The sequence below is a fragment of the Protomyctophum parallelum genome (assembly GCF_964188405.1).
Source record: "Protomyctophum parallelum genome assembly, chromosome: 19".
Taxonomy (NCBI): domain Eukaryota; kingdom Metazoa; phylum Chordata; class Actinopteri; order Myctophiformes; family Myctophidae; genus Protomyctophum; species Protomyctophum parallelum.
The window spans coordinates 40,385,314-40,399,223 of record NC_139717.1 but is presented as its reverse complement, the minus strand read 5'-3'; the positions used below and the strand labels follow the sequence as shown (position 1 = coordinate 40,399,223).

Genomic DNA, 13,910 nt, shown 5'->3' with positions numbered 1-13,910 from the left:
CTTGTATTTGTGCACGTTCACAAAACTCACGAGGAGTAGCCTGTGGGTACAATTGTATAGGTAATAATAATTGGTGTATTAATTAATTTAGTGTAGTCTCTCCAGCACCTTTACATGTCCTAACAACAATCAAATATTTCCTTGAAATGTGCTCATTACAGTCATGGTAATGTTTTGTAACACTAGACTATCCTGTTCCACTTAGCCCCATTTCCTTATGTGTTTTTGTCATGTATTATTATGCCCCCCCCCCCCCCCCCCCGCATTTTATTAACCCATTCTGACCTGAGATCAGATTCATACGAGGTTTCCGCCGGACACACATTGGTCTGATGAACCCATTCTGACCTGAGATCAGATTGTAAAAATGTCAGTCGTTCTTCGATTTAAAAAAAAATAGCAGACCTACAAGCTCGTATCGCGCCACTCGGTGGCGCGATATGAGCTTGTAGATCTGCTATTTTTCAATAGATAAAGCATAACATGATGCTGACACCAAAATGGGTGCCCGTTCAGAATGGGTTAATGTAGTTATCTAAAGGTGCTTTTCATACAGTATATAGCAGCCGGTCTAAAGTCTAGAGACCATTCTCTGTAATTAAAGATTTGAAACGAGTATTTATGCTAACTATCTAATTTATGTGCACCGTTATGTTTAATTCAGTTGCAATGTTTCTCTCCTCTGCTCTTGGTTTCACAGAGGGCGGGGGTATAGCTCCAAAGTCGCCCCCACCCCCTCCGCGCGTGCGTGTGTGTGTGCGCGTGTGTGTGCGTGCGTGTGTGAGCTCGCACACACACACACACACACACACAACGTTGATCCCAATTATATTTAACCCATACTCGTTCCATTTAGTTTGTATGTGTTTTATTCAACCTGTGGTGTGTCATGTGCATTCCTTACCCCTCTTCCTGCGCGCCTCCTTGATCTCTTCACACATGCGATCAAACTCGGGGTCGAGTTCCGAGGCGAACATGGCGTGGGCCGTGTCCTTCAGACTGCACGCCCGGTGTCTGATCACCTTGTCTGGAATCAAAGGACAAAGAGAGAGAGAGAGACTGAACCGGCTGGCATTGCATTGTGTCTTTTATTAAACTAGAACAGTGCCCGTTGGGGGGGTGATCAGGTGTATTCAATTGGCTAATAAAGAGCCAGCTGGAGATCTAGGGGTGATCTGGAGTTGGGCCCTGGGAGAGGCTTTTGTGCCGGCGATCCGACGGACTGACACCGGGCACTCCCTGTGGCGGTGTGGAACGTGTGTGTAGAATTTGAAGTCGCTTGGGCGAACGGTTCTCGAGTCACGTGCATTACAGATGTGTCATGTTCTTATGTTCTGTGTGGACCCCAGGAAGATTAGCTGCTGCTATGCACCAGCTAATGGGGATCCTAATAAAACTCTAAACTCTATGCACACGCGTACAGAGACATGGTGCCCTATGGTAGGATGTTTTTGTATTCTATCAGAGTACAGGGGAGTGGAGAGAGTGAATGCCATGTGACACAGGTCCCGAGCCGGGTTCGAGCCCACAGCGCATCACGCCTGCGGTGTCTCAAAGAAACGGGACGATGCTAAATGTGATGAAGTACTGCAGATGAGTACTGCAGTGAGCAAACACACGCAATGAATCTAGCAATATTTATTGTTACAAACGACACTGACTGACATTTCAACACAGAGCGCATCTCCCTCAGAGTCAGCCGCGGTGCCTGGCGGCTCAGCCAATTAGTGCACAGACCATATGGTCCTTGCGAGTACGAGGACCCGAGTTCCAAACCATGCCTGTCTTATCTCTTCTCTATGCTCTCTCTCTCTCTCTCTGTGCCCTTGGGCTCCGTCTGTCTATCTATACTGACCTCACCTAACGACAGGACAAGGCTGACAGAAGTGTGTAACCACTTTCAACCTGGCATGTTTTACCAAAATCTAAACCAATCTACAAGTTCACAATGCGTCTCAATGTAATGCGCTGTGACCTTGTAGATTGGGTATTTTCACCACTACAATGTCCTACAACAAAGTATAAAACATGTGATTTTAACACTTAACACGTCCTTAGCACCTGTACTGTGGACACGTCTTACACACGTCGATAGAAAACGGGAGCACTAAAGTCTTTTTGGAAACCAGCCATTGCTAGGCAGCGCCTTGCTCAGCCCCTCACAACCTTCCTTGTTTACGGCCTGACAAAGAAAAACCTAGTTTCTCTGAATCTACGCTGCTTCCGCGCAGATTGATCATAACGTCGATGTTCTTTTCTAATTTCTGACTTCATGATGCATCTTACAATATTAACGCTTCTGAAGAGAGATCAGACTTACTAGTGTGATGTAGTAATGGAAGATTTCGCTTCACGTTTTTTTGGGGTGTAAGGGAAGGCGGGCTATTAAGAATAAAATCGCCCTCATCTGCTTGCCCCGCCCAGCGCCTTTATTCTGAAAGATTTGGCGGCACCAGAAGTGTTAAATGATTTAATACTCCACCCATTGCTTTCTGTGGTTAGGTTGTCGGCTTACTTTTTGAATCACCAGGATGGCCCGGTATAGCTTCACCATTCATCCTTTTATAGTCGATTCTAGTGAATAATTCTCTGTGACCTGAAGAACAGATGCAGTAACTTGTAGAAACAACGGCCTACGTTTTCCCCACATTCAAATCCTAACATCTCCAATGTCAGAACAGTAGGATCTGTTTCAGCCCCTGGCTTGTGCGCTAGCTTGCATTAACGCACGGTTCACACGCAGTTCACGTTCACTTTGTTCGATTTGCAGACACAAGGCCACTGGTGATGGGTTACTCAAAGCTCCGTCACGGTTGTGGGAGAAGGGGGAGGGGGGGGGGGATTGGTAGGGGGGAAGGAGAAGGGAAGGCTTTAGGAAACAAACAAGCTCACCTCGTTCCGCTGTTACGTGTGAGAAAGGGGATTACTGCGTTTTCTCACTGTTTGGATAAAGGATAGCGCTGCCTTTGGGGGGCATTTGTTACGAGGAAGAACACGAGAAAGTCTCACGATATCACACCTCTCTATCCTCACTTTCTACCAAAGCATCATTAAATCTCTCTCCCTCCCAGGAACGTGCATGCGCACAGCTGAAGAGGTACTGTATTCTGAAGACACAGACACAGTAAACAGGCCATCTCATTATTATACTGCAGCAGGCAGAGAAGAGAGGTTCAGTCAGAGAAGGGGCACGGGGGGTCACAATCTGCCCACTTCCATCCTCCTAATTGGAGGACAGGCGCCTAATTGCGATGGAGCCATGTTATTTGTGTGTTTGCGCGCGTGCCGTGTGTGTGTGTGTGTGTGTTTGCGCGCGTGTGTGTGTCTGTGTGTGTGTGCTCTCTGCCTCTCTCATACAAGCTGGTGCATTGTAGCTGCGTGAGTGTCTGTCAGTGTGAAGGGGTGACAGGGGGTCAAACGCGCCCAACGCTCGTCGGCAGCCTTATGGACCCTGCCTGACCCCTCCTGCGCTTACATGCACAGCAAAGAAGGACAACCTGACACACAGCGATGTTTGCTGCTTGTTCCCCCATAGTTGGAGGGCTGTTGCCTGCCATTTTACTCAAGCGATAGGGGAGGTGTTTGTTTGGGACAGTAGGGTAACCACATGTAACAGAGAAAAGGCACTTTTTAACATAATAATATAGTGATTATTAGGGGTGGGGGCGGCATAAATCTTCCATGAAGGAGGGGATGAAAGGGATTGCAACAAAGACAGGGGGAAAATAGCCCCATCGAGGAATAATGAGGTTATTTCACAGCACTTTGTCAGCTGGTACAGAACTTCCCCCAGCAGCGTAATTGTGCTGGAAAGCCTGGGCGAAATTCCACCGGGCCAGGCATCGGAAGAGCTGGCGAGGGGCTTTGTTAGCCTCCTTTATTAACCCATTCTGACCTGAGATCAGATTCATACGAGGTTTCCGCTGGACACACACTGGTCTGATTGACCCATTCTGACCTGAGATCAGATTCTAGAAATGTCAGTCGCTCTTCGATTTTTCAAAAATAGCAGACCTACAAGCTCATATCGCGCCACTCGGTGGCGCGATATGAGCTTGTAGATCTGCTATTTTTCAATAGCTAAAGCATAACATGATGCCAACACCAAAATGGGTGTCCGTTCAGAATGGGTTAACCCCTTTAGGACGGCAGGTCGGCCAATTACATAAGATATTTGGGGTCCTTGACATGAAATAGTTTGAGAATCACTGACATAGAAAGCTGAAAAATAGTTTTTTCTTTTTCGGAAAAAAATGATTTAATGACATTTTCAAGAATCGGGTCTCAGGTGTAAAAGGAGCAACTTGGACACTCAAGCATGAAGGAAGCATGAGTTAAGTCCGTTGCTCTCCCTAGGTTGTCGGAGGGTGTGTAGAGCCCAGGATCACATCACAGGATGATTGGCACAGGGGTGAAAAATGGGTTACAAAATCGTGGGACAAAAAATATTTATTTTTTTTAAGAAAAAAAAATCGGGTCTCAGTCCTAAATGGGTTAAACCTCATAATTGCATTTTTCGCCTTTAGTGCATCATTTGCGGACCCTGCATTCAACTAAATGACCCCTGCCTCCGCCTGCAAAGCCACAGATATGATTTATTCATCGGAGCAGAGGAAGAAAGCTTCTCTATACCCACCAGCCAAGCTGGTGTCCTGGGGAGGGGGGTGAAGGGGGGGTTAAAGATGCACAGCAAGGAATAAAACAAGAGGTTTCAGATGAATGGTCGGAAGCAACAACTATCCGGGCTTTCCGTGTCAAACACTGCAGCGTTCCTATTTAGCAATTGGAAATGTTTAGCCCTCAGCTACCGCTTCAAAGTGTTGAGCCCATTTGGTCCCATGGTTTCGTGTTAATTTTCACCAGCATTGAATCATTCATGAACACTGAACGTGTACAATGTACATGCACGCATGTACCCCCATCACACGATCTCTTGATTGTCATGCAAACAAGAACATAGGCTCTATGTAAATAATGCATGTTGTTCTAATTGGTTTATAAGCCTAAGCCATAAGCATAATCATTTCTGTGTTTGTGTTTATCTCCTCCGCTTCTCTTCGGTATCGGTGGAACATTTTGCGAGACAAGAGAGGGAATAGAATCTCATGCATTACGCAGCCGTCCAGAGCTACAGAACACGAATTAGGCAGTGGAGAGATGCTGCTTTCAGTGGCACTGAATGGATTCCAGAAGAAAGAAACCAATTTGAAGTCAATTCCACTGCCCAGGAGCCATTTAAGGTCTATTCGTACTCCAGTTTTTAGGTGATAAGGTGATGTATTTGGGTGAGCGGCGAAGCGCTTGCCACAGCGGCGTCACGTTGTGTTGTAGTTTTCGGTGGTCACCTTATCACCTAAAACTGGAGTATGAATAGGCCTTAAAGGTATATTCAGTGATTTCACTTAATTCAAATATCACTTATTTTTTTGTTTTGTTGTGATAATCCTCCCTACTATAGAGTGTGCTGGCCATATAAGGAGTTCCTCCCTGTCCCCAGTTAACCCCTGGGGGTCAAAAAACCTTAGGTTTCGTTTTTGACTCTCTATCCTGATTGGACGAAAGGCTGGGTCCCACAGCCAAAAACGAAACTTAAGGTTTTTTGAGTGAAATCACTGAATATACCTTTAAGTCATCATCTGTCACTAGCCTAAGTGTTAAATATAATAAAAAGGTTTTTTTAAAGATTAGTTTTGGGGGATTTTTGGGCCTTTTGTTGCGCATGATTTTATTTTTGTACCATTCCGACGAGTTCTACGAGCATGACATCACTGGTTGTGGTTAACCCATTCTGACCGGGCACCCATTTTGGTGTTGGCATCATGTTATGCTTTAGCTATTGAAAAATAGCAGATCTACAAGCTCATATCGCGCCACCGAGTGCTGCGATACGAGCTTGTAGGTCTGCTATTTTTGAAAAATCTAAAAAAACGACTGACATTTTTAGAATCTGATCTCAGGTCAGAATGGGTTAATCAGACCAGTGTGTGTCCAGTGGAAACCTCGTGTGAATCTGATCTCAGGTCAGAATGGCTTAAGGCAAGTGTGTGTGCGTGCGTGTGTGCGTATCCCCACGCGTTTTAACGTCTTCATACCTCCAGGGTCTTTATCTGGGTTGTACTCCAGTGCGTTGCCGGCGATGAGGTCGACATCCAGCAGGAAGTCCTTGACCGTCAGGTACTGGTGGGTATCGATCTTGGTTATGACTGTGGACAGGTCCATGGGCTGTCTGATCACCTCCAGGTAGTCTGACACCTGACAAGCACGCACGCACACGCACACGCACACACACACACACACACACACACACACACACACACACACACACACACACACACACACACACACACACACACACACACAGCGGGAAGAATATAAATGAACTAGATCTTCTTCACATTCTGCACAGCGGGCAAAAGAGCACACATACACCACAATATCGATAACTGTCAAGTTGATGAATTCACTTTTATTTATATAAAAAAAGGGGCCAAGATTCTGGTTTCGTAGGATTAAGCGTTGGGAACCAAAGTGGGCCGTGGTGGGCATCTCACTGGTGGGGCCACCCCTACATGACAGAACGGTTCATTCCATTTAATGAGCCGAGGACCCAGGGTGAGAGAATACATTTCCCGTCAGCATCCTGGGGCTGAGAAAGTCTTCTAACATCTGACCCAGAACACATTTGACTGCCAAAGCGCAGTGTGTTGCATGCGTTTGCATTTATTTATGTAGATTTGACCATAACAATGCATATAAAGGATTAAATGCTTATATTGCTATGCACGCCAACAGAGATGTGCTGCTGCATGGCCGAAAAGCCGTGCCAGGGAATCCATCCATGACAACCTGGTGACGTATCCTCTGAATCCATCCATGATAACCTGGTGACGTATCCTCTGAATCCATCCATGATAACCTGGTGACGTATCCTCTGAATCCATCCATGATAACCTGGTGACGTATCCTCTGAACCCATCCATGACAACCTGGTGACGTATCCTCTGAATCCATCCATGATGACCTGGTGACGTATCCTCTGAATCCATCCATGATAACCTGGTGACGTATCCTCTGAATCCGTCCATGATAACCTGGTGACGTATCCTCTGAATCCATCCATGATAACCTGGTGACGTATCCTCTGAATCCATCCATGATAACCTGGTGACGTATCCTCTGAATCCATCCATGATAACCTGGTGACGTATCCTCTGAATCCATCCATGACAACCTGGTGACGTATCCTCTGAATCCATCCATGACAACCTGGTGACGTATCCTCTAAATCCATCCATGATAACCTGGTGACGTATCCTCTAAATCACATTCTGCTCCTCAGAAATGTCAAAGCCAACTGTAAACAAAACGAGAGCGAATCCATCTATGTCTCTGTATGTCTGTAATCCATGTAACTCGAGAACCGTTCGCCCCACCAACTTCAAATTCGACACACACGTTCCACACCACCACAGGGAGTGCAGTGCCCGGCCTTGAGTCGGTTGGACCCACGGTTGTCTAGAACCGCCACAAAAGGCCTCTGCCCAGGCTCTGGACAGGACACCTACGTACCTGCCCAGGCTCCATTTAGGGAGCAGAGCTGGCCTGTTCTGACATCACAATGTTGTTCTGACATTCTGCATAGACTCCATATTTGGGCATGCCTGACAAAGAACTCCATATATGGGCATAAAAGGGACACAAACATAATAACTGGGAGGGGCAGACATTTCCAACTCGCATCGTTCCAAGTAGGCCAGTGCCCAACGGGCAGGATGGTAGGATTATACCTGGATTATGGATTGGCATGGGACAGCACAAACAAAACAAACTCTCACACGATTATCGATTAATCGCGATGCCGTCAATCTATATAATGTATTTTCTTTTACCGGAGCAAAAGGGCGGAACTAATCTGCGACTGCGCTGCGGCGTCGTACCGGACCGTTTAGAGTGACGCACACAGCGCTCGCACACGCTTTAGCTTTCAACAACCAAAACAGAACGAGTTACCAACGCGGAGGGGAAGAGAAAAAATATGACAGAAAGGGAACATTTTGGATTGTATGAGGTTGAGGGGACACGAGAACTCGATAAAACTCACACCATCGACCGCCTGTGAAATGTGGCCGAGATGGGACGATGTAGTGTGGCTCCAAAGTGCTAACATGGCCCGGGAATCCTTCGCTCCCCACGACCGAATGTGAACGTAAATCCTTTGCAATAAAAGTGCCGATGGAATTCGTAATTCTAGACGCCTTTTCTGAGTGCATGGGCCGCTGTCCGTGTGTTCGGGATCGGGGTGGTTGTCTTGACTGCATCTCTGGATGTCAGTGGGCAATATGGTCTTGTACACGTTGTGAGTTGTATCGAGTTTCCGTGTCCCCTCAACATCATAGAATCCAAAATGTTGACATACACTTGTAAAATACTTTAAACCAATGTGTGCAAACAAACAGAAAAGTGCAACATATGGGGCTGTATTTTGCGTGTCTTAAGTACCAGGTCTTATTCCCTAACTTGAGTAAACTAAAGACCTGGAGGCGTGATCAATGCCATTTGGCTATTCTGAGTGGCCAAAGAGCATTGATCACGCCTCCAGGTCTTTAGTTTACTCAAGTTAGGGAATAAGACCTGGTACTGGTGCAAAATACAGCCCATAGTCTCAAGAACTGACCCAAAGCTTCCTTAATGACACTTCAGTATCTGAAAATTAAATCCCTGAATAAGGAAACAAAGTGCTGCTGACCTCAACCGAAATCCTGCCCATGTATTTCTATGACATGACATCTTATGTCATTATTAATATATATTTATTGTATGCTTGTACAAACTATTTTTTTTTTTTAAGAAAGCTGCTTATTGCTGTTGGCCACGGACACCCATCTGAAAATATTTTCTTCTATGGACCCCCCAAGAAGCAAAGATTTGAGTAAAAAACGTGCACTGTGAAAGAATATATATATTATATTCATAATCATTAGAAAGCACTTTGTTTATTAGTCACACGGTGACTGAGTGACTAACAGTGAGTGATTAATCATGATTAATCGGGATTAAATCGAATCGTAATGTAGCCCAATTAATCGGGATTAATCGGGATTAATCAAATCGTGACCCTCAGAATCGATATGTAATCGCATCGCCAGGTACCTGGCGATATCCGCCCCTATATAATACACACAGGTATGTACACATAATTATAATGTATATACAAATTATATTTATACTGTGTATACTGCACATGTATACACACAATGCATGAATTAATGCATGTGTGTATGCACACAGATTGATTCTCTAAGCCCCCTCCGCCTCTTACCTCCTCGATGTCGACGGGCTTGCTGAAGATGCTGAAGCGCTTGTCGGTGGCCAGGCGCTTGGTCACGTCCCTGAGAAAGAGCCGCAGCTCGCGCAGTGTGTTCTCCTCCTGGTCGGCCAGCCGCCGCTGCTCCTCGACAGACAACACCCTGGGACCTGGAGCCTCCGCCACCGGCAGCACCTCCTCTCTCCTCTCTGGGGACGAAGGAAGCAGTTTGAGGTGATTATGGCCTCGACTCATTATGAAGGTGACAGCTTATCACCTAAAACTGCAGTATGTATGGGCCTTTAGACGCGTGGATGAAGTCAAACCCTGAACTTTTCACAAAGTATCTGAGGGTTTCTTTGCCACTTAGTGCTACGGGCCATTTATCTTCTTGCTTTGAGCTTAGACATTACATTACAGGGTAATTTTCCGCTTTCAGCATTGCTATTTCTTTAGTCAATGTCACGGCAGCGATGTCCTTGTCAGTCCTAATACACATTTCTCATCTTAAAGAGAGAGAGAGAGAGAGCTCAGAATGCACTAAATGCACTCTAACGTTATGGAGTAAGTAGCCCAGAGTCTCTCCACGGGGTCTGCCACCCATGTCGACCTCTAGGCCCCTGGGGGAGCGTTAACGGCAGCTTGGACATGGATGGCGGTCAAAGCTTCCTGGTCAACCGTACTCCGAAGGTACTTCTCAGGGTCTGTCCAATACGGTTGTGCCTTCTCCATCGCTTGGGATTCATTTTGTTGTCGCTATTTTGTTGAAATTCGTGAACTCGTATGAAGTAAGAGGAATCCCAAACACAAATGTGTACAAAGATAAGCAGTTTGTGTTTTAGATGTAGTTTTGATAAAAAAAGAAAAGAAAAATAAGAACTGCATGAGCATGAGGACCTCCAAAGTACATGAACATTGACCACAACATATATATAAATAAATGAGGTGTTATTATTATGGGAAAGGATGGTAGACATAATGTGTGACATGCAGTAAAGTGCCTCGGGTCCTAGTCTAACTGGGGTCAGCTGCAGGAAGGAACTATAGCCTTATTTATAATGTTTGTTATGTGCTCTTACTTGGTGAGCCAAGAACACACTTCAGATATTTTTTTTGAAATACACCAAGGGATAGCCTCTGGCCAATGGCAGAGGGACACAAGCTAGCCAAGCAGATATTAACATTACTCTCCTTCAGTCTCCCTCAGCTCCGGTCCTCGCCGCAGGCAACTGCCAGCATCGTTAACCAGGCTCTGCGGCATCATCCGTCGCTGAGCTAAGGTGCGCTATAGCTATCTAACCAAGGGCCTTCCAAACCCCGACTCTAATTACGGCTAATAGCATTCAGCTCCTCTCCTTTCGCTCTTCTGGCGGTTCCTCTACCCGCTTTCGACCCTGGCGTCTCTGCTGGAAGCCGTGGAAGCTACGGTCTTACTCACGGCCGGAAACCCCACCCCCCCCCCCACCCCTGACGAGCACCGCATGGAGCAACGACTGCAAGGGACCCCCTGCCAGGCATCAATGGAGGAAGTGGAACGTTGGAGGGTAATGACGATGGGCGCCATTTACATTTGAAAGCTGGTCTGCCTCCGTTTGAGGTCAGGGCGGAGAATTCTGACTGAGCTGAAACGGACAGCCCGGGGGCGGCGGCTCTGAGGACCTGCTGGGGGGAGGTGGGGGGCTTATTCTGAGGAGGGCAACGGGTCAAGAGCTCCAGGAGGCCGCAGGACTCACACTGGGCCGGCTCTACGCTCCTCTGCCCGGGACTTTAAAGACTAGAAATGGACCTGAGAGAGGTCTGAGATATTAAACCCACAGTGAATAGAAGTAACTTGTGTGCTCGTAACGCCACAGTTGAACTGAGAAGCAGTGGAGTTTTGTGGCTCAGGGTGTGTGTGTGTGTGTGTGTGTGTGTGTGTGTGTGTGTGTGTGTGTGTGTGTGTGTGTGTGTGTGTGTGTGTGTGTGTGTGTGTGTGTGTGTGTGTCTGCCCGCGCACGCACAAGAGTGTGTGTTTGTGACCGCCAGACAGGGTTCCACATTAAATGGAATAAAGATGGAAATTTCCTCTCTTCCCTCCCCGACATGCCTCAGGGATTGTGTCGGGGTGTAGGCTGTAAAGCCTGGCTAATGCAGAACAGAAAATCAAATAGGATAAAAAGAAACCTACTTAAGGTAGTACTAAAAAAAGAAAAAAAACACTCCCTTTCCTCTAGGAGTCAAAATGGAGATAAGGACACAGGAGGGGACCTTGTCCTCCGTTAACTTCTGCACTTCTAGAACAGGGTTTCTCAAAAGTGTGTGCCGTGAGTGACACCCCTAGGGTGCCTTAATGATGAAAGTCCAGGGGAGCCTCAGAATACTTTGATAATATTTGGAATTTATCGATGTCACTTGCACTTTATTTGGAATGTCTACCTACGGGTGAGAGCAGAAGATGAAGGAGAAGGTCAACATACAGACAACACTGCCCTCTATGACCGGCAGGCGAACAGGACAGGATTCAAGGTGCTTGTCTGTACATGTATGTCTCCGAGTTACTCATTGTGATGCCAAATCCGAAATTGTGGACCGAAAATAGCGTATCTACGAGCTTTTTCTTCCCCCCCTGGCCTTTGAACCTTCTCCATGGCCCCTTTCTTTCTGTTATTGTATATTTTATTCCGTATTAACTCACGTTTTTAACATTCTGTTTCATTCACATGCTGTACACTACAGAAACTTTCAAATCAAATTAAGTTGACTTTGGGTCTTTTTGTGTGTGTGTGTGTGTGTGTGTGTGTGTGTGTGTGTGTGTGTGTGTGTGTGACTGTGTGTGTGCGTGCGTGCGTGCGTGCGTGCGTGCGTGCGTGCGTGCGCTCATTCTCCGTACCAGTGCCCCTCAGGTGCGGGGGTGCCCTGGCAGCCTGCACCAGCAGCAGTTGGGAGAAGAAGCTCCTCCTGTCGTCCTCTCCTGGAGGAGTCAGTGTGAGCACCTCCCCGTAGCTCCTCTGGAAGATGCTCCGTACCTGCACGGACACAACAACCACCACTATGAACCACTGTTGATTTCCTCGACTAATACTATGGCGAAAAGTGTTCGCCGACTACCTTTTTTCACTGACGAAAACTCAATGGAAACGAAATGAAAACTAAGCTATGACGACTAAGACTAAATTGACTATTGTGTTGACTATTGACAATCGACTATATTGACAATTTCGTCAAACTAGACTAAAATGTTAGGAAGGGATTAGTGGAGAAGAAATCCAGTACTGTACAACTCATTTTACAGCTGCATGCTGTAAAACCTACAAGCTTGCGACGCGTTGTGAGCTTGTAGATCGGCTATTTGTGTAAAATCAGCCATTACAACGGCATCAAGGCCCGCCAAAATACATTTTAGTCAACTAAATGAACTACAGATTTAGTCGACTCAAACTAGACTTAGTAGACTAACTAAACTAAAACATTCCAGGTGACTAAAATATGACTAAAACTAAATGAAGTTTCATTCCAAAAACTGAAAATATAACCAAACTAAAATAGAAATTTGAACAACACTGCTATGAACAAAGGAACAATCAAAGAGAGAACATTCCTTGTTGAACGGCAGCAACCAATTGGTGCAAGCTAAAGCCATATCTTCCCTAGGGATAATAATAATAATACAGCAGCTAACCAAGTGTTATGTGCTGAAAGTGTCACCACAATCGACCTCACTGCTGAATGAACTCACATGGCCACTAGTAAACACAGCTAATGCACATGTATTTTAGATAGTAAGTTTGTGTAGATTTTATGATTTGGGGGCAGGAGAGGCAGGAGAGAGAGAGTTAGAGGTGATGACATGCAACAAAAGTGCCTCAGGTCAGGTTCGAACCAAGGACATTGGCATCAACAGATGCCCCTGTTGTCGATGCCGGTGTGATAGAATTCATAGCTGAGAACGAGAAACACTCGAGTTTATGGTCGTAAAGGAACCAAAACACAGCTGAAAACTGAAACCTTTGACTATTCACATAATGGCTGCATTATTTTCAGTTAGCTCCCTCCCCCACGCTATTGGGAAATCCCATCGGGACTACTTAACTGTAATGGTAATCTATTTATTACATTTAAGATATAACTATTTTCTTGTGTAGGAATAGGTATGTGATACAAAGAAGAACGTATTGTCGAGCACGCCCACATGATAAAACACGCCAACTCCACATTAACATTGTTGTATAACTGTTGTACAAGGACAATAACCCTAATATCCCTGTTGTGCCGGTACTGTATATATCAAGGCGACAGCCACTTAAGGCGAGCCTGCTCAGCCACAAAATACACTATGGGGCTCTTGTGCATAATGGCTATATAATATCACATGACATCATTATATTATGCTTCATAATTTAAGCATAAAGTAAGTCCTACTCCAGTGAGAAACCTCTTAATGAAAGTGTTTTGAATGGCAACGGCGAGTCAATAACGTCATCAGTCAGTGAGGAAAGAACAAAACGCTACAACAGCAGGTCGATACCAACGGCAGGTGGCCAGGGTCAATGACATCAGACAGCCAAAGTCAATCACAACAGTCATTAACCCATTTAGGACCGAGGCCGATGTTTCTATATCAGTGGTT

General features: G+C 45.9%; 1 protein-coding gene across 2 annotated transcripts in view; it reads right to left on the bottom strand.

Annotated features, from left to right (window-relative positions):
* atad2b (ATPase family AAA domain containing 2B) overlaps positions 1–13,910 on the bottom strand; it is a 636,500-nt gene that overhangs the window by 567,818 nt on the left and 54,772 nt on the right. For both annotated transcript variants that reach the window (XR_014570787.1, XM_083791050.1), the window contains exons 20-23: positions 12,174–12,309; positions 9,320–9,513; positions 6,093–6,252; positions 905–1,027 (exon numbers count right to left, since the gene is read on the bottom strand). Coding sequence is in view for 1 of the 2 variants with exons in the window: in XM_083791050.1 (XP_083647176.1) it covers positions 905–1,027; positions 6,093–6,252; positions 9,320–9,513; positions 12,174–12,309 (613 nt within the window). In the remaining variant the exon portion in view is untranslated. The remainder of the gene's footprint in view (positions 1–904; positions 1,028–6,092; positions 6,253–9,319; positions 9,514–12,173; positions 12,310–13,910) is intronic.